This window comes from Platalea leucorodia (genome assembly GCF_965183815.1).
Source record: "Platalea leucorodia genome assembly, chromosome: 2".
Taxonomy (NCBI): Eukaryota; Metazoa; Chordata; class Aves; order Pelecaniformes; family Threskiornithidae; genus Platalea; species Platalea leucorodia.
Genome location: NC_138824.1, coordinates 16,810,421 through 16,832,578, shown reverse-complemented (window position 1 = coordinate 16,832,578; position 22,158 = coordinate 16,810,421). Strand labels below are relative to the sequence as shown.

Sequence of the window (22,158 nt, the reverse complement as noted above, 5' to 3'; positions counted from 1 at the left end):
CTGAATTCTGAGGTCATTACACGATGATCATGCTGGTTTACCAGCATTGCTTCTCTTTGGTGGCAAGTCAAGGGAAAGATGGAAAGTCACAGTATCATTACTGGTGCTGATGTTAGGATCCAGCTGCATCTTAGTTTCACATGTGCATTCACTAACTATACTTTCAAGCTGTTACTGCCTGCTGAGAAGATGAGGACAAGCCAGCATGTTGCTGGTATAATTATTAATGAGCTAACACTGGCAGAACAAAATTTGCTGCAAACCAATTATTGATGGATAAAACACACTGGTCTATTCCATTAAAAACATGGAATTTACTGTTACTGAGTATAAACAGCAGCAGATCATATGAAGGAGGCTGACAAACTTACTAGTTTTCTACGCTCACTGATTTGATAACTTTTTCTCCCTGTTTTGTGTATCAGTTCAGATTGGCCTGCACAAAATTACAACATGACTTTGGTAAACAACACAGTGGTACTTGGATCCCAATATGTATGACATGATTCACTGCCCATGTAGAGTGTTTCCTGAAGACAAACAGCTTTTTTATCAAACCTAGTGAGCATTTTTTTCTGTTCACCTACAGCATAAGTGCCATCCTATTCCTGGAATGTATTTGGGCTACTGAAACTCCAAACCAGTTTGACCACTGGACTTGATGGAACTACTCCTGAAATAGGCAACAGCTGACATGGTGAAAACACTGATGATTTTGATCTCAGCAATTGTAAAGACACAAATATGGAAAAATTCAAACGTACAGACCAGATGTTAGAGTAGTCTAATAAACACTACAAGACCAGGTATTGGATTCTGTTTGTTTTCTGCAATACATCATATTAATATTTCTGCAATGTCATGTCAGCACTGATCCTTGTTTCACAAAAGTTTGGTACATAACTGCATGATGCAGGTAAGAACCTTTCATTTTTAGTGGACACAGTCATGAACTTCTGTTTCTCTTTTATTCTTGGACATTTTGCCAAAGGTCAGTAGGATGAAAAATGCTTATAGTGGGAATCCTTCCAAATTCTTCCTGTTGATCATAATAAGAAAAGGGCCCAAGACCAACTGGATCACTGCAATTGAACAAAGTCAGATTCCCAACATAATCTTCTCTACGATCCAGCACATAACTATTGTTCCTCAGGCTTACCTGAAACACCCTGTGACATTCTAGCAGTTTAAGGTAAGAGCGATGTAGGTCTGGCCTTAACAGTGTTATGCAGAAAATAATTAATAACTAAACAGCACTTGGTGGCAAAACTTTTTTTTTTTGGCAGTACTTTGTTTTAAGTTCATATTCATTTTGCTGTTTATTAGCAACACTTGGTCTTTTTAACTTATTTCATGAATAAGAGCCTTGACTCAGTATTTTTATGCAGATAAACATGTAGGCTATATTTCTGTATTACTACTGGCTTTAGTATGTCTAGCTCTTTCAATTGAGCTAGCTATTGAAATAACTTTCCACCTTGCTATTATGTTATTACTCTTTTCATTATTAAGACATTGATAAACTTGTTCAGAATTGCAGTAAAAATATCAAGTAAAGCTTGATGTAGGGCCAATTCTTGCAGTTCCTAAATGCCCAGCTAATGACAACTTAACTTATTGAGTACCATAGTATAATTATAGTCCTTCAACCTGATTTTACAGTGTTTTTATCTAACCCACTTAGAATGTTTCTGATCTGATTTTTGCATAATAGAACATACTAAATGTTTTACAAAGGCTATATATATAATTGAATAGAAATAATATATTATTGAAAGTTGCACCATACTAGAAAATTATCTTTTCAGTGTCCCAAGTACTGTGAAGAAGCCATTCCCAGTTTCCTAGAGAAATCATGAAAATTACATAAATATAAATCCTGAGGGGGCATAAGGGATCATCTGAGGCAGGAATGTAGCAAAGCAGATCACCACTGCAGATATTTTCTAACCTCTTCTTTAAAACCTCCAGTGGTAAGATTCCCCACAATCTCCTCAGATTATTCTAACCTTATTGAAACATTTTTCTAGTAACACCTTAAATCTGCCTTCCTGCAAAATAATTCTAATTCTTGCCTTGATCTCCATGGTTAAAAAGAAAAGTTGGTCTTTGCTCCTTAACAGACCCAGAATAAAAAATCTCAGTTCCTGAAGCTTTTTCTCACAGGTCATGATCTTTTCTTTTTTTTAAATATTCTTCCTCTGCTCTGGACCCTTGAAACATATATACGTGATATCTGTATGTGGTGGTCAGTGACCACAGTGCCATTCCAGCAACAGATGCCTGATCCTTGTGCTACACCAAAGGCCTTTGATATAGCTGTGAACAATACCCAGTGCTTTCAAAGGGCAAGGAAAAAGTGGTGGGACACAGTGCTGCCACCATCATGTCCTCTGTGTGCCTTATCCACTCGATCTCATTCCACTTCCTCAACTTACTGGAAATTTTTGATCTTTTTTGTTGCGGTGGAAATCCCAACACATGACACAGCAGCATAGCCAGGTGGGAGAGAGCAATATTCAGCTTTCATTTCTCACATGCAGCATTCTTTTTCCTAAATGTAAAAGTAACATTTACTTTATTGGAAACAGTATGGCTTTCTGGACTTACATTATTCTTATGGCTCACCACAACTCCTGAAATATTTCCCATGATACTAGTGCTGAGCCAGTTACTCTGCACTTCGTGTTTGTACCTTTGATTCTTCCCTACTAAGTTTATTTTTTGTACCACCTTTATCGTATTTCACCTTCTTGATCTATCTATTTAGCAAGATCACTTTGAACTCTTAACCTGTCGTGTATCACTCTTACCTCAGCCAGGTTGGGTACCCACAAAAGCCATTCTCTGTGCTATCATGCAAATTCATACTGGATGTTCACTATACTAGAGCAAAGACAAATCCCCTTCATCTCACCTGAGACCTCCTCTTACTTTTAAAATGTATCATTAATAACAATTTTGGGGCTATGGTTTCTAATTTTCAAGACACCATGCTATAGTTGAATCTCTATTTTCTGTTTTTTCTGTGAGAATGTCAGGCATGAGGCAATATCACTGGAGTTACTCATCATGGATACACCAAACCTACTGCTTAATCCTGGGCCAGCTACTCGGCCAAAGGAGAAAATTAGATTAGCCTGATAAACTGATTGTAAATAACCAACTCTATAATCTCCCTCAAAATAAGAGGGAGAGCTATAAATTTCCTGTGTCTTTCTTTGCCTTCTGCAGGCATCTGTGACTCACCTATCCTCCACAAGCCCTCGAAGACAAAAGCTTGGAGATTGCTACTCTGTGTACTGTAGGATTAATTCGACCATGTCATCAGGACCTGTGTAACCCTTCTGCCAGGTTTAGATTATCATAAAACAGAACGATTTCAACTTTAAAGGGGTTGCTATAAAAACACTATCCAGAAATGTGGGAAAATTAAATTTACCTTGTGCACAGCAAGCTGTTTTTCCCCACCTGCAACCATGAGTGAGTTGGTTTAATGAACAATATGTAATTACAAGGAGCAAGGGAAAAAAAAAAAAACATCAACTAGGTACATAAACAGGCTCACACACGATGCCTAATTTCTAGAGAACTATAACTATTTTACAGTCCTCACCTCTGGTGAGCCAACTGCTAGGCCAGCTGGTAGCTCTACCCCTCCTGCTACCACCGCTTTTTAGTCACAGTCAGGGACTGAACACTCTTGCTGGGAAACACGGTTGAATTCAAATGGCTGCCGAACTTTCGTGAAAGCAGTTTCCAGCTTGCTGGCTGCCATCCTCCCTGGTGTCCCATGCTGCTCCGTAGCCCCTCTACCGCTCTCCACTCTGGGACCCCTTAGCTCTGGGTAATCCCTGCAGTTTTACTAGCAACTTCAACCATTCCAGCTCTCAGTAAGGCTGCACACAATGTGGAAAACTAACACCGACCTCTTGTATGCTCAATTCTTGTACCTCTCAATTCTATATTGGATATTAGGAAAAATTCCTTCACCAAAAGGGTTGTCTAGCACGGGAACAGGCTGCCCAGGGAAGTGGTTGCGTCGTTGTTGCTGGAGGTATTTAAAAGACACATAGATGTTGCACTTAGGGACATGGTTTAGTGGTGGACTTGGCAGTGTCAGGTTAATGGCTGGACTTGATGATCTTAAGGGTCTTTTCCAACCTAAATGATTCTATTATTCTATTCTTAAACAGCTTCTCACACCTCATACAAACTTCTCCAGCCTTCTTCTGTGGTTTCACCGTCCAGTTTTTGCTTTCTACTGCTAGAAAATATTGTCGTCAACTAGCAAAATGATCCTGTAGGCATACCAGCGTTAGGTCAAAAATCCCATGGATTTGCAGATGCACAGCTCCACTTGATCATATGCCTCTTTTTAAAAGAAATACTTCTCAATCACAATAAAACAACATATATAAACTCAATGTTCATCTGGTCTACTTATTTGATTCTTTCACTTAGGTTCCTTTAGAGGTGACATCAAATATTAACTGAGCCCTTCACTCCTGTTGGACTTCCGTTTCCTCTTGATATCTCAAGGACGCATCGTCTTCATTTCAGCCCTTTCCCACTATACTTTGCGTAACACTTCGGGAAAGTGTTCTTCAGCTTGCTTTTTCCCTGGCCTGTCTCTGTTCCTGGCACTTTTCTGTTAATATTAATTGTATTAAACACTGGGTCATAATTAAACCTTTTTATGGAAGGAGGGTAAGAGAAAGAAGAATGTATTGAAATAAAAGGACCCTTGAAGCTTTAGCCTTCTGTGTCACTCTTTACTTGCTCACTTTCCCTGTTAAATAATGAGCTGAATTTTCCTTCATCTTTCTCTTAGGTCTAATGTCTTTTGCAAAACCGGTTCTCCTTTCCTGTAATATCCCCTGCTAGATCCAATTCATTTTGTATCTTTGCCATTCTTCCTAGTATCTTCATCCTGTCACAGGACACTGATTTTCCAGACTGCATATTTGGCAGAACACCAGAAAGGGAGATTTAACATAATAGCTGAAGTCACCACCTCATCAGAGCTTATGAGCTCCAAGACTACTCCACAGTGAAAACCCAAGCGCGGCATGTGGGAATGACTTGGAGAGATGCGACAGAAGTGCATTCCTGACCTGAACATCTATGCTAATATAGGTACCCCCAGTAGCAAAGAGACTGGGGTTCTGCAGGGAGCCGAGGGGCTGTCAAAGAGATGAATGGAGTGATACAGCAGAGAAACATACCTTAATAATAGGATTTAATTGTTCACCCCCTAAGAGTGAGGAGCAACTGAGCCGCATGCAACAGAACCAAGAAGCAAGCAGGATGGAAAAGCTGGGAAAGCAGGTCTGAAAACAACTTGCATTTGCCCACCACAGCATGTCACCACTGCTGCTGAAGGTTTGCCTAAGTTTACTCTGTCATACCATCTTCTGCCAAGGACTGCTGCCTTTTACAATACTGATAGCTGCTAAATGCTGCCTTCTTCACAAACAGCTACTGTGTCTGGCTGGAATTTATGCTTATTGCTTACCTTCCCCCATAACAGTTTATTTATAGCTTTCCGGTTAAGGGAAGCAGGTCCAGTATCAAACCCAAAAGGCTATGGAGGTTCCAATTCCTTCAGTTTGGTTGGATGGGGCTGCTCAGAGAGACAGGGAAACATCTGTCATGTAAAGGAAGGATTTTTGGCAAAAATCTGGACAAGGTTAAGTTCTGGACTCACTGACAGATACCCTATGACTCAACATCAATGATTTTTTTTTCTTTTTCCAGTTACACTGATGGTAAGAGATGATACTTACTTTTTTCTTATCATATCTGAGCTCCACATTAAAAATTTTTATTGTGGAATGGTAGGGAAAATTATTCAGTAATCATGTATCTTTACAGTCAATACCTAAAGATACATTGAATCTTATTTTCTCCTGCATTAAACTGAGTCAGAAGATCTATTCAGAATTTGAGAGACTATCCAGTGTAGCACCCCCTGCATCCAAGCTGGCAAATGTCATCTCTTTATCAAAGACACACTGATGAGTTCAGAGTTGCTGAGTTCAGTGCCACAAGAATCGTTTATTAACCTCACTGTTATAGATGATGTTCTGAAACTGCCCTTGGTGTGATATTGCATGCTTAAAAATGATGTCTCAATCTAATTAAGTGTGTGAATTTAGATGAGAAAGGTGACTGCAGGTTGTGCACTTCTTCTCTTAACAATTTGTTAAACTTGTAAGATCACATCTGTAATTATGTGCTTGTTTTCTTGTTACTCATAACTACGTCTTGAGTAGGAATACTTTTACATTTGCTGATTTTTTCTTTTTCCAGTTACCTAATACGTTCTATAATGCTTCCCAGAACTTCCTTTGTAGGTAGAGCAAACATTAAAAAAATTTTTCTTAAAAAAACCCCAAACAATTATGGAACAATACAAACCCTTTCACCTTGCTCCATTACTCATTTTGATTTAAATTCAGTTATTTAGGCAGTATATCAAGCTAAAAACTCACTAAAATTTAGTGCTTGTATATACGAGAAAATTGACTTCTATAGCCATAATCAAATAATTAAACAGATTTAGTTAGGTCAGTATAATTCCCTATTTCTACTGCAGAGTAATTATTCTGGAATAAAGCCACTTTAATTCCAGAATAGACTGTCCACATGGGGAGCTATATTGAAACAGCTGTAGTAAAATAATTATTTGACTACAGCTATGCCGCTCGCTTCCCCCCTGAAAACAAGCCATCAACATAAAAATCTTGTCTCTTCCAGAGAAGCTCAGCCATGTTGGCTCAATCCTATTCCATGAACAAAGGCAAAGGGCTTTGCCAGCAGAGTGAACACACGATGTGGCGAACAGGAGATTTTACTTCTTAATTCAGCACTGAGTGGTGAGGCGCAGTGATGCTCTTGCAGTTTTTTTACCACTTAAAATGTTCTGAGATGCTCTATGATGTGGAATGGAGAATGCGGATAGGAAATGTAGCCTTTTCTGTAACATGCTATATATTTCATAAAAGTGTAGTCCATCACAGAGATAACTCCAGATGAAAGGAGCAGAAGATGGGCTACTGCAGCACTCCCTCCGTCTGCTGCCCCATGGACACCTCTTGCCCGGTGGGTATTGCCTCTTACCTCCGCTCCTCTGCCACAGCCTGAGGGCCTTGCACAGAGCGAGCCTCCCTCTGCCTTGACCTTCCAAAGCATGGAAGCCCCAACGGACTCACTCACATCTCAGCTTACACCAGTGCAGGTGCAGAGGAGTGGCTGGTCCTCTCTACTTCTTTGTACTGCTGGCACTTATGAAGTGAGTTGAAGAGTGAACAGAGCTGTAAAATTCTGCTTGTTGAACTGTGTCTTTGTTTCACTAACATTAGTTAAAATGTTTTAGTATTCTAGACATAAAGCATAAGCTTCGGCTGGTCGATTACATACTATGTGCATCCAATATCCAATATTTGCAAACGAAGGAATTCTTCCTTCAGCCACACAGCTACTCAGTCAGAGGTATTTCACCTCAAAGGCCCTTTAAAATTTAACTCCCCAAGCTCTCAATAGGACATAAAAATGCACAGTTCTTGAAGTAAAAAGATAAGAAAGTGGGGTCACAACTCACCTCGATCTGTGTCATACAGGAAGACAAAGCGGTTCCACTCATAATGATCCAGCAAGCTCAAGAGGGCTCCCCGCAGAGACGGCCGCAGCTGCAGCACAAACTGACTCTCACCCTCCGTGGGGAAACTCGGCGTGATGAGGGAGATGTGCAAGGCGCTGCAGAATGAGGTCAAGGTATGTACTGATCTCTTATCATATAGTCCAAAAATGGCAAAAACTCCTCTAGAATACTGGGAGCAAACTGGAAGAAAAAAAAAAAACAAAAACACAGAGTTCAGCTAGTGACAAAATCTGTAGACACATACTTACACATTCCAACATCCCCAAATTTTTAATTTGAAGAGTTCCATTTCCTCCTGTATTTAACTACACACAATTTTCACATGTGTTTCATTCTGGAAATCAATAAATAAATAGCTAAATAACATTTTGTCACTTTTTGATCCTATTCATAGAGCATTACATTATCTATAGTGTTTTTATTCTAAAATAAAATATAAAATAAATAACATGTATTTTTGTACACCAATGAAAAGTCAACATACGCTGTTTTTACCATAGCTCTGCATATTATCAGGCACTGATCATTTCCATTACCTTAACCAGAAAAGCATTCACATTTTAAAATGTGAAAATTATCACAAAAATGTTAATTGACCTCATAAGCGAAATCTGGACATTTTGAATCGGAACAATGCAGAACCTTCACTCCCCTTTAAGCAGGGAGCCCTTGTGCTACATTAAAACTCTACTACAGACACTGAGTAAAAACCTCCTTCATGAATAATCTCCTTGACTTTAAGATAGTTGAAGGAAAATGTAGTAAGTCAATGTGACCAGACTTTTGCCCCAAACCTGTTATTTCTACTCTGTGTCAACCTCAAAACCAGAAAAAAATGACCTGAATATATATTCTGAGTTTTGATTTGCTCTTGGACTCATTTAAGACATAGAGAAAGACTTTTATTGATTTCAGCAGACCGGATAAGGGCTTTACTGATCTATGTACATAAAAGCAGGCATAAGGGTATTTTCTTGAGAAAATACTGCCTTTCTGGCAACTCATAAGGGCCCAATGAAAAACATCCCACTTTTTTTGAAATACAAAACAACTTATTAGAAATTGTGTGATCATTAATAGTGTTACCTATCCTAGAATCACAAAAAAATGGAGAAAGGAACAGTCAGTTAAGGGTTCATCGTATCCGTTTTCTCCTAAGTATGTATTTCCTATGCTCTCCTGTTCCAGACCCTCTCTCCTTGCAACCCATTCTTTCATGTAGCCTAAACATGGGAAAACCTAAGTCACACCCTTTTAACCTGATGATGGCCTCCTCTCTTCTAGCCTGGAGGTCACAGTCATAGAATCATAGAATCATAGAATCATAGAATTGTTACGGTTGGAAAAGACCCTTAAGATCAAGTCCAACCGTTAACCTAGCACTGCCAAGTCCACCACTAAACCATGTCCTCGAGCACCACGTCTACCTGTCCTTTAAATACCTCCAGGGATGGAGACTCAGCCACTTCCCTGGGCAGCCTATGCCAGTGCCTGACTACGCTTTCAGTGAAGAAGTTTTTCCTAATATCCAACCCATACTTCCCCTGGCGCAGCTTGAGGCCATTTGCTCTCGTCCTATCGCTTGTTACTTGGGAGAAGAGACCAACCCCCACCTCGCTACAACCTCCTTTCAGGCAGTTGTACAGAGCAATAAGGTCTCCCCTCAGCCTCCTCTTCTCCACACTAAACAATCCCAGCTCCCTCAGCTGCTCCTCATAAGACTTGTGCTCTAGACCCTTCACCAACTTCGTTGCCCTCCTCTGGACACGCTCCAGCACCTCGATGTCCTTCTTGGAGTGAGGGGCCCAAAACTGAACACAGCACTCGAGGTGCGGCCTCACCAGTGCCAAGTACAGGGGCACTATCACCTCCCTGGTCCTGCTGGCCACACTATTCCTGATACAAGCCAGGATCCCATTGGCTGCCTTGGCCACCTGGGCACACTGCTGGCTCATGTTCAGGTGGCTGTCGACCAGCAACCCCAGGTCCTTTTCCGCCAGGCAGCTCTCCAGCCCCTCCTCCCCAAGCCTGTAGCGTTGCATGGGGCTGTTGTGACCCAAGTGCAGGACCCGGCACTGAGCCTTGTTGAATCTCATACAGTTGGCCTTGGCCCATAGATCCAGCCTGTGCAGGTCCCTCTGTAGGGCCTTCCTACCCTCCAGCAGATCGACACTTCCACCCAACTTGGTGTTGTCTGCAAACTTACTGAGGGTGCACTTAATCATCCTGTGAGAGCAGCACAGTCAGGGTACAGCGTACACACTTAGCAAATAGGCTGATTCAAACCAGTTCAGCTTTAATTCTTTGATATTACATTTACTGCATAAAGAGGAAAATACAAAAATTGTGCATTTTTCTCCTTAGACTTGGGGGATTTATCCAGTTCTGATGTGAGAAATGGAGTAAGTGGCTTGAGGGCAGTTCTGTGATTTTATGCGCTGCCCCACTGTTACAGCCCCCAACCTAAGGATTATATATAAATAAAGCTTTTTAGAAAGATTTCTTCTTTCCCCTGAGTTCCCCTTTCAATATGTTGATACACAGCTCTTACAAACCCTCTTAATATTTTCTTTGCTGGGCCACACAACATACATTCTCCTAGACCCATCAAGTGACTGGCTTGCCATTCCACTAATCATCCTAAGAAGTGTTGTTCTGTGCCTTCCCACTTCCATCTCATCTTTCTTGAACACAGATGACCAACATGTTTAGAATTTCAGTTAAGTCTTTCTGCTTCTTTTTACACTACTTCCCCATCTCTACTGTAAAATACTTCTGCTGACATATCCTAAGATCACATTGCGTTTTTCTAAATCTGCACCTCGGTGATGGCTGACTGTCATCTCAGGATCAAAATTCTGCTGCTTTTTCCTTCCGGACCATTTCCAAATGATGAGTTTCTGCTCATAGCATAATATTTTTATTAGTCACCATTATTCATTTTCCATTATTTCCCATCTGTTACTGTACTCCTCAGAAGTATTTACTTCCACAGTTAGTTACATTCTTAGCCTGCTCTGAACTTGTACGGATGTCTGTATCTGCCTCACCAGCAAATTCCATCAGGGTACTCTGACTTTCTCTCTGTGTCTACTGTAAAATCAATCTCTTACTATCTTCCTCCTGTAGCTATGCTTCTCCAGCCTGGTACCTCCTCTTCTACCAGCGTTTGTTGCCATCTTCCCCTTAGTTTCATGCCTACCTTTTAACTCTCCTGTTTGTCTCTGTTTTCATAAATCACTTATGGTAGGAGCATGTCTATTTTACTTCATTCTCTTGGCAACTGTAAGATATGGATTAATCCCACACTTTCTACCTTAATAACTTCTGGTTGCATTTTATGCCATTTTCTGTCTGTAGCCATATTTTAAAGCTTTCTTTCCATCAAAATCTGTTCTATAACTTTACGGTCTATTGACGCTAAGCTGCTAGGTCCATGGCTGTCAGATTCTATGTTCCCCCTTTAAAAATAGGTATCATATTTCCTATTCACTGATCATACGTATCACAACTCATTTAACAGCTCTACTAAGAAGCACTTACTGCATTTGCCCTTCAGTAAACCAATTCTTTAAGAATCACAGAAGAAAGAGGTGATTTCCCTATTTCCATTAGCCATCACGCCTCTTCTAAGGTCAACATCCTCCTTGAGTGAAAATCAATGATGTGAAGTATCTACTAGTTTTATGCCTCTAACCAGATTTTCCTGTTTTTTCTGTCCCATCATCAATATATAACAGCTTCAATTATTTTCCTATTTCCTGTCTTTGTATTTAAAGATGTAAATGACCTTCTTACTGTTGTTTTAACGCCCTTTGCAAGTCTCAGTTTTCACTGGCAGCCCTAACTTAGGCTCTCATTTCTGCAACAAATGTCCTCTATACCTCCTGACTTCTTCAACAAAATCTTTCTTACTAATAACCCTTTTTAAACACTTGTTTCTTATATCTTTCTTGTATAATCATTCTTTCAATTCTGGAGTCACATCCTGCATGTTACTTTCCCCTGCAAAGGGATTTCTCAGTGTTTTACAAGTGTTTCTGTGGGGAAATGGCAGGCCTCCTCTATTTTCAAACACAGTCCAGTTAACTTTGCCAACTAAAATACTTCAATGTAAACCTTGTGTGGTAGTTACTTAATTTGTTTTCTGTTTAGAGAAAACCCTTGTTAAGGCCCTGCATTGCCTTACTTCTTTGAAGTTTTACATGGGCAAAGGGTACTTTTAGTAACACACGGTCCATACAGGAGGATTCTACATGATGAAAAAACTCAAGAAATCAATGTCAAGCTGTGAAATTGTACACTTAGTGGAGTTAAAGCTCAAATTCATTCTCAGGATGGAGAAAAAAAGGAGAGGGAAAAAAGTCAAACTTGAAATTTCGTTAAATAACATGATATGACACTAAAATACTTTTAACTAAAAATAACACAATAATTCTTCTTCGTGTTTTCAAAGCAAACTATCCTTGCCACAGCCTACATCCAAATGCAATAAAACATTATCTCACTATCATTAAAGTCCTGAAATAATCAATCCAAGAAAACTTGTGCTGCTATACTTAAGATCAAGACTGGGAAGTTACTGAATAGTGTCCTTCTTAGCTCCTTGATGAGAAAAAATGCTAAGATGAAGGTTATGAGAATTTTTTCTTACTCAGTACAATACCCACAGAGAGGAAAAATGCCTGTGACACTACAGAGACTAGGCTTAAACATATGCAGAGATGCTGCAACGCTCCTGAATCAATTTTACAGTAATCAGCAGCAACCACAAAAATCAGCAAAACCATGACGATTTGCATTCTGACTCACTACTACTGCTCTCAGAAAATGCCTCCAGGCAAACATGACTACCTGGATTTCCCAATTCTTTATCTATTTCTCTTACACTTCTAAAGGCATTTTACTTTTTATAAAACACAGTCTCATATTAGCATTCTAAGAAAATTTTGTTCAAGACTTTTTTCCCCCATAAATATAAAGCAGTGACAAATATACTTTCATGAGCATACTTTGAAATATATTGAATAATAATTTGTCTTTATACCAGACATCTCTTCATAGCTGACAACTTAATTCCAGTATTACACACATGATTTTCTCCTGCAAATTTTGCAATGCCATTGGTCTTACCAAAGATAAGATGATTGTGGAGGTCAGACTCCAGAGAAGATGTTGCAATGCACCGTAAATAGCCAAGATAATGTTATTGCAGTAGCTGTAATATGAATTCAATATGTTCCATTCTAGCAGATTGAACTATGTGATAGTACTATCACTTTAAAAGAATAGGTGACTCACAGGACCTTCAGTTAAAAAAAGAAATCATAATGCCAAAATGGCAAAGATTGTACACTGCAGGGTTTACTGAGACACAGTCAAGCTACACATGGGTTTTTTTCTCTGTAAGAGAAAGACTTCCTAAAGTCTCTGTTATTGTTCTAAAGACAAGTCCCACACTTCAAACAGAAATTGTTTCTTGAAAAACAAAAAGAACTAAATCCCAACTTCTTCTTCACTGATTTCCAGAAGTTATACCCACATAGTTTAAATCCTCTAAACAGGCACAGGGGAAGTCAGAGTCCAAATACAGCTGTAACTATAACCATGAAAATGACACAGAACAGGTCAAGTGAAAGTTTGTGAGAAATGTATATGTACAAATACACATACATATACATACCTGCACATATATTTACATGATCTTGGTCTTGTTTTATTATTTGGTCACACCCAAAAGTTTTATTATTTCTTCAAGAGACAAATAAAACACTACCCTAACAATATATTTACAAAACGAAGTCTGAGAAGCAGAGCACAGCTGGTCTGCCAACAGCATTAGTTTTGCTCAGCAGCCTATATGGTACCTATACCATATAGGCAGGAATCTGGAAGACCCACCCTTCGGCTGGGGCTGCACGGCTAGAAGGCGCGTCCCCTGGGTGGTGGATAGGGGATCCCTCTCTGGAGGGTGCACTGGATAAAACTGAAGAAGGTGCCGCGAACCAACGCAGCCTAAGGGGAGGCCACCCTGACAGAAAAACCACTGGCCCTCCAAGTCATGGGGGTTGGGCAGGAGGCCAACTACCTCCTCCCGGAAAAAAAAATAAAAAGTTGCAGAAACGACGAGCATCAGAAATGGCGGGGATGGAGAAAATCAGTAACGAAGTGAGGAGGAGGAGATGGAACTGGATTGGTCATGTCCTGAGGAAAAAACTGACAGAAGACTGCGCTGTGGCCCTTGGGTGGACTCCAGAGGGAAGAAGAAAGCGGGGTCGTCCAAAAACGACCTGGCGTCGGATGGTGGAGGTTGACGGCACGGCACACAGCCGCAGACCGATCGAAATGGAAGAACGATGTTTGCGCCTTGTGTGCCTCCTGGCACTGAGAGAATTCAGATCAGATGGAAGACCCACAGTCTAACACAGAAGTAAGTAGATCTTGCTTCAGAGCCATGACTCACAGACCCTGAGTCTTCCAGGACACAAGCTCTCCAGAGACAGCATTTTAAAACACTTTTCCCTAGGTTTTAGGCTCCTACGTGGGAAGTCCTGGCACAGCTGGCTGCTACAGATATATTGACAGGCCCACTGGTCTGCCTTAAACTCACAAACTGTGGAAGCACCAAAACTGAAAGACTCAGAGCAGTTCGTGTTATGGAAATTTTCCAGATATGAGGACAGTCTTTCATTGCTGTCTCTTAATTTCTTCCTGTGCTTTGGAGATCCAAACGGGGAGTGGGGATTGTGGTTAGACTATAACAACTTGTCTCTGCTGCTCCTTCCTCCTCACACTGTTCCCCTAATCCAGCGTGGGGTCCCCCCATGGGATACACTCCTTCACAAACTGCTCCAACATGCGTCCTTCCCATGGGCTGCAGTTCTTCAAGAACTGCTACACTGTAGGTACTCTCCATGGAGTACAGTCCTTCAGGAAAAGACTGCTCCAGCATGGGTCCCCCACGGGCCACAGCTCCTGCCAGAAGCCTGCTCTGGTGTGGGCTCTCCACAGGCTGCAGCTTCCTTAAGGGCACATCTACCCACTGCAGCATGGGATCATCCACGGGCTGCAGGTGGATATCTGCTCCACCATGGTCCTTCATGGGCTGCACGGGGACAGCCTGCATGTCACCATAGTCTTCTCCATAGGCTGCAGGGGAATCTCTGCTCTGGCACCTGCAGCACCTCCTCCCCCTCCTTCTTCACTGACCTTGGTGTCTGCAGAGGTTTTTCTCTCACATTTTCTCACTCCTCTCTCTCACTGGTCCTATGCAGTGTTTTTTACCTTTTCTTAAATATGTTACCACAGAGGCACCACAGCATCGCTGATAGGCTCAGCTTTGGCCAGTCGCGGGTCCATTTTGGAGCTGGCTGAAAACTGGCTCTACTTGACATGGGGGGTGGCCCCGGGCGTCTTCTCACAGAGGCCACCCCTGCAGCACCCCCACAACCAAAACCTGTCCACAGAAAGCCAATACACCTGGTAAACTCCAAACAGCAATATATTTCAAAAATACATGAGAGTTACATTTCCTTGCCACCACAATAGTATATGAAGGCTTTCATTTGAGGTGTGCCTGCAATGCTGTCAGTGATCCATGTCTTCATGGATCACAGTCATATACTCTATTTTGTTCAGCTGCTGTGCACCTGCATTTGCCAGCACTGATGTAAAAGTACTGGGCGAGTTTTCTCAATCTAAAGAACTCCTTCCAAGAGGAACAGCCTAGCCATATGGAGATGCAAGCTCTACAAGTCAGATGAAGCGCAGAAGGGAGAATCATTTAATCTAAATAAGGACCTGCCTCCCAAGGTCAAATGATTTATCAACTTAGATGCATGAAATCTCCAGCACTTGAGACAAGATTAAGTAATATTTCTAAAACAGCTTTGAGATTAGAGTTTCCTATTAAAATGTCAAAACACGTTTCTGTTCATTTTGCACAGAACATCCCAACACTCTCTTTCTCCTCTGTGCTCCATGATCCACCTCCTCATGATCCACTCCACTGACCTCCACCTCCTGGAAGCAGATGCAAGGCCAGTCAGGGCTAGTCAGGGCTCTAGAATTACAATACAAATGATCTAAATTCTTCTTCATGTAGTTTTCAACTATCTTGCACCCAAATCCAGTACAAATTTGATACAAATATGCTCTTCCTCTGGGTTGTGTTTGAGACCGCTGATTTTACACTAAATTATGCTGTTGCATTAAGAAAAATCCCCAGCACTGAGACCAACTTAATGAGGTACCTTCATGAATTAAATCACTGATATAAGATGACAGATAGGATTATAAAAGAGAAAACAATGTTACATAAAGTGGGTAGATGAAAAACATTATAGATTTATTAGGACCAGTTTTCTACTATCTTAAGAATTGTCTCAAATAGAAAAGGATATTTCTAAATATTGCTATCCAAAAAAAGGGAAAAGGGAAACAAGGAGCTTTTTACAAATTATATGGTTAGACTTTTTGTGTCTAATGAAACAAGCACCCATCACAAGCCTATTGATTTTCTATTTATAGATGCTGCACTCTCTAAATCATCATCTACCTTTGCCTTTTGACCACAAACTTCTTCAAGCAAAAGAGTTAGCTTCCCCTGCATTCAGGAGGCATGCATCACACTTTGGGTAGCATCATGCCTAAAGCATTATAACTGGAAATAAAATCACATCACTACTTTAACTAAAAGCAGTTTATTGCTCCACAGTTTAATACAGGACTAATGATGGAGGTGAATAAAAAGAGACTAAATTAAGATCTTTCCAGTTAAAAAAAAAAATGAATCACAAACATTACCCTCTCAAATATTTATTCCTCTCAAACGTTTATCCTTCTATGAGGTAACTGCATAATGAGAAGTCTGGTATGTTGGGCACTAAACCTCTGAAACTAAATTCATACTCTGGAGCGAATCAGTCCACATTCCCATGTCTCAGTTCTCAACGTTTCAACTGTCTTGTCTATTTTGGACTATAAGCACTTGACAGGAAGGCCAGTCCCCTGTTAGATGTCTGTAAAGAGTTTAGTACAATGGTCCAGCTGTCTCAGCTGTGGCTTCTGAGTGCTACGCCAATATGTAAATGGACCTTTATCTTGCAATTCTATAGTAAATTCTGGAACCCTAAAAACATGTAAGCCTGAAGGTCAGTGTGTTTAGCTGCATGCATAAAATTAAGCACGTACTAAAGATTGTGCAGGAGTATTTATCTGGAGATCAACAGATGGATCCATCAAACCTGAGGCACAGAAAATTCATGAGCATCTTTTACATTTAACCCACAGCAATGGGTACTTCTGGTAGTTCTAGTACTTCTAGTACTTTAAAAGGGACTTGCCAGCTCATTTAAAAATACTCTCCTAGGAACAATGAAAACGTTGGTTTAATGTGCTAGACCAAATGCTAATTTGGGAAATGCAGTTTTGTTTGTGCAACTGCAGATGTGAGAACATATTGCAAAGCAAGATACAAACTTGTTACATTTTTTAATTAATAATTAAGTTTCCAGAAACAATTTTTGTGAATTGTCTCTAAAAGACTATTTCTGCTCAAAGTCAATTCCTGAAACAATAGCAGAAAGTGATAGTGCATTTCTTGCCTATTGAATGGAAAATGGAATTGAATTAGCTTAATTAACATGCACAGTATTTTCTTCTTTTAAAATCAATTTGAGCATTGCAATAAAGTATTTTGTGCACGATGTCTTATACCAGATCACTAAGTTACAGAACATTAACTTTAGAAGGTTATCCTGAGAGATGCCCAAAATAACAGAGAGGGCCATAGAGATCAGACAAGACTGACTTGTAGATCCAACTGCTGAAGTCTTCTCCACGCTTCATATAGAGCAAGACTTGCTCTTCACAAATTAATACATTGATTAAAGTTTCCTCCAAGCCAATCCCAAAATAATTTATGAAAGGAGCATGTGTACCTTTGTATGTATACGTGCATGAGGGAAGAGTGGCGGGGACTGTCTCACCTGATTCTTACCACCTGAAAGTTAGTTTTTTAAATTCCTTTTTTTTTCCTGTCTCTAAAACAGAGAAAGGCATATTCAGAAGACATATCATCCCAGTTTAAGATGGGTGATAAATTAAGTGGACTGCTTCATCCTCTAGAGGTAGTTACCTATTTTGGCTGTAAAAGGAGACTACACAACTATGAAAGACTTGGCACCTACACTTAGGTAGCTATATTTAAAAATTGTTAAAAGAAGTCTCACTTTAGGAAACATATCTCTGTGTTTTTCTCCCCTGTCCATCCCTAGATTCAATGCGATTTGGAGCTGTCCTCCTCTGAGGCCCTTGTCATAGAACAGACACAGATGCCTCCCAGTCAGGGGTTGCAGGTATTTCTCAGATACAGACCATGTATCTCTAGTTTCCTGAAAAGTGCTGACAACTCTCATTTCTTGATGAAGAGCACAAAGTAGCTTGGCCTTTCATAAATTTCTATGAGGAAAACTGCTTTAATTTTTAAGTACTTTCCATCTGAAAACTTCTGCATTTTCATTTCATTCTGTATTTTACTTTCATTAATATATAATTCCAAATAATTTAAATCCAATGGAACATTTTCACACAACAGGAAAACATTTTCCACTAGGTTTATTTATAAAATTTCTCTTTCCACTGTGCCTTGGCTAATCTCTCTGATAGAACTCCCCTCATGAATTTCACATTTGCTGAATGCTAACAAATCTTTTCTCATTTTTAAAAGTACTTTACAGCTCTCTCTGCAATAAATTATCCAGTCTTTGTGCCTTTGTCCTCCAGTCCTGTGCACTCCATGGATCTGGTATTTATAGCTATCTGGCAATGCATATACACGTGCATTTCCCTAACTCTGCCAAAACTTTCTCTTTGAACGCTCTCCCATAGAGAATCCACATGCAGCATTTACCTTTCATAGTCATACGAATCACAATCCACATTGGTACAGAAGTTCTTTTTTGGCTATTTTTAAAAACTGATAAAAATATCAATACCACGTGAGACTGCTAGGCTTTTCAAAATTATAGAAGTTCTTAAAAAATTTAAAAATGAAGGTTTTGGTAGAAAGTTCCCATGAAGCTGGCAGGTTTTCTCAAGGACAAAATGTCTAGAGTTATTCCCCCCCCCCGCCCCTTTCAGGATAGAAGCTTAGAGAAGCATAACATTGCATGGAAATTAGACTGGACTACAGTAAAATACTGGTTCATGAAATCAATGGTTAAAACTCACAGTTGCTTAACTGTGATTAAAGTTTTGTCCTGGTTTCAGCTGGGATAGAGTTAATTTTCTTCTTAGTTGCTGGTATAGTGCTGTGTTCTGGATTTAGTATGAGAATAATGTTGATAACACACTGATGTTTCAGTTGTCGCTAAGTAAGGCTTACACCAGTCAAGGACTTTTCAGCTTCCCATGCTCTGCCCGGTGCACAAGGAGCTGGGAGGGGGCACAGCCAGGACAGCTGGCCCAGACTGGCCAAAGGGCTGTTCCATACCGTATGGCGTCATGCCCAGCATATAAACTGGGGGGAGCTGGCCAGGGTGGGAGGTGATCGCTGCTCAGGGACTGGCTGGGCATCGGTCAGCGGGTGGTGAGCAATTGCATTGTATATTCTTTTATCATTATTATTATTTTCTTCCTCTGCTGTCCTATTAAACTGTCTTTATCTCAACCCATGGGTTTTACTTTTTTTTCCCGATTCTCTCCCCCATCCCACCAGGGCGGAGCGGGGAGGGTGGCAAGCAGCTGTGTGGTGCTTAGTTGCCGACTGGGGTTAAGCCACAACAGTTCTTTTTGGCACCCAATGTTTGAACTCAGATACTCGTGGTAGTTAGAGATCTTCTTGCAAAATCATATCACCTCTTCAGTTTGCTAGCTGAGGGAAAGCTCATCCTCATTAGATGAGTATCTAGAGAAATGTTTTATAACTTATCTAGATTGCCTGTGTGATTAACATTTTTTGCTTCTGTGATTAAACATTTTTTGCTGTTCTTGGACTGATTCATTTCCTTATGAGACATATTATTTCTTTCAGTTCAAATTTGAACTTCATCCAAACATTCCTTTGCAGAGAAAACAAATTTCTTTGAAGCTTGTTTTTTCCCCCCAAAATATAAGATTTTATAAAACCTGCCCCCATATCCCACTTTAATGAGACAGAACAAAGACAAGTCTGAATTTTTTTTAAGAAGTAATCCTTTGATGGCCCAAGTCTCTACAACCTTAGCTTTCTTTTTTCTTTTTATCTTGAAAAGGGAGAAAATAGGCACATTTAAACAGACATTTTTATTTCCAGAAGAAAAAGAATGGAAAAAAAAGAAGTTTTAAATAGGAGGGTATCTTATAAAATGTGCTGTTGATTACATAAAAATAGTTTTTTATATATAGCTACGTATTCACAGATTTTTCTCACGCAAAAGAACTGTTTGTAGTTTTTGGAAAAAAATAGCCACAATATTTTTTTTCTTAATTTTGGAGAAATACATGTTAATTTTGCAGTACTCCTGCCAGCAAAACTGTCATTGATGGGAATTAACTGAATTCCATAGGAGATATGAGAAGTGGAGCCATACAGTATAGCTCCTGACCTAAATTGTTTTGATGGATGCATTATCATCATTTATACCTCACACTTTGAACCAATGGTGCTTCTTTATGTCAAACCTTGTGTTCTAATTTAACTGAACTGAAACAAAACATGAGCTCTGCTGTAATTTCAGGAAGCTCAAGCAAAGCATTTTTTAAAGTATCAGGGAAGTTTGGTACTAAACTTCCATATGACTTTAAAGGGGACTAGTCATCTAACTGCTCCCTCTGGCTTAGGAAATGTCTCCTCAGATCTTTGAAATATCTGGGGAAAGGAAGGAAAGGAAGGCAGGAGATCATGAAAGATGTGAGTAACTTGGTCCTGCACGAAGATGAAGGTCCTTAGGTGGTTGGCATTCAAACTTGAATGGAGATGTTTTTTTTTGTCTGGTTTGTAGTTTTATTTTTAGAATTAAAGCCCGTCCTGAGTGCAATGATGCCATTTGATTCATCACTGGAACTCTATTTTTCTTTCACTGGTGAGTCTGTCTCCCAATTTCTTATTCTTGCACCTTAATCTTCCAGCCACCACGGGTTGCCCACTGAAGTGCAACGCTCTCTGTCCAGTCCAGGCTTTTGAATGTTGGCAGGGGCAAGGCTGGGATTTTTGCTACTTTCTTCCCTCAGTAATAGATTTCACACCATCAAGAGTCCCCTCACTACCAACTTAAATCATTGCTTACTTTGATTCATGCTATTGCACAAGGATATAATCTTAAATAATTCTTCCCACTTTGCTGTTTACCATTTAGAATGAATAAAGCCATGGATGCCTTTTGGCCTCAGTAAGATCAACAGACATTTACCACACCATGTTGATTAAATAACATTAAATACAACATTGCTTCCTTGTCCACTCTTACACCTAAGTATCTTTTAAAGAGACAGAAAGAATGGTTTCTAATTTTTTAAAGTGATGTCAATGTTAAGAGGATATATGTGATGAAAATCTCATCTGTTTTTCCCAATTTCCCACGGGTTAATAAAAGCTATTATCTAATTACACACACCCTAACTTGAAAAAAAACCCTTTTCAGTTATTTTTTGGTCACAATTGGGACTTCCATAAGAAGAGTTTCTGAATACTTTTGATAAAATCGGTTGTTGATCCTTCCTTCCCTTTGATGGTACGAAAGAGAATTTGAAACTAGTACTACTGTCAGATAAATGCAACATGGTATCACATCATGAGATCATATACAACTTGGTCAGAGAGCAAAAACTCCTCACAAGATCTAGAAACAAAATTCTGCTGCTGCTTTCTGCAGTCTGTGACTGTATATTGACAGAAAAGCAGTTGCTGACAAAGTGCACAGGGCTCTGCCGAAGCTGTTCCCCAGTCAGGGGGTATCTTCCGAGCTATCATTTCAGGGATTAAGATATATGAAGTACCAATTGTTCTATTAGCCTTCTCACATTTGAGGACCTTGGTTTTATTTATAGTGGATAAGAGATTTCCACGTTTCCATGATTTTTCTTCTATGCCGTAGTGCAAGGTGTTCTGATGAGTAAATAAATTTTAAAAATAATGTGAATTTACTTTGTCATGTACATCCAAAATGTACTTTTTGGTTGTTTGGGTTGTTTCTTCTTACACATCACCATTGGTAATGATGGCTTTCCCAGAACACTTAGGTGCTTCTGACAGCCTAGAATTACCCCATACATTGTGTGATCTTATTGTTTTTACTGTTTTTCCTAGCCTTGATCTAATGAACTGGCAAATAGTACCTGGAGAGATAGACACAGTCTAAGTGAAAGGCAAGGAGTTGGTAAATTTTCACTGTAACTCCCATTTTAATTTCCATTAGCTATAGACATGTCACTTAGCTTTTCTGAGTTTTCCAATCTGAAAACCAAAGGTTCTAACACTTAAGTTCTTTACATGGTTTGAGTAGTGAACAAAA

At 39.9% G+C, this 22,158-nt stretch overlaps 1 protein-coding gene across 3 annotated transcripts in view; it reads right to left on the bottom strand.

The window, feature by feature from the left end:
• The window catches only part of GRIA4 (glutamate ionotropic receptor AMPA type subunit 4), a gene marked incomplete at both ends in the record, with an annotated part of 233,713 nt that overhangs the window by 151,125 nt on the left and 60,430 nt on the right, over nt 1-22,158 (bottom strand). For all 3 annotated transcript variants that reach the window (XM_082336963.1, XM_082336962.1, XM_082336964.1), the window contains one exon: nt 7,607-7,846. In XM_082336963.1, coding sequence (XP_082193089.1) covers nt 7,607-7,846 — 240 coding nt within the window. The remainder of the gene's footprint in view (nt 1-7,606; nt 7,847-22,158) is intronic.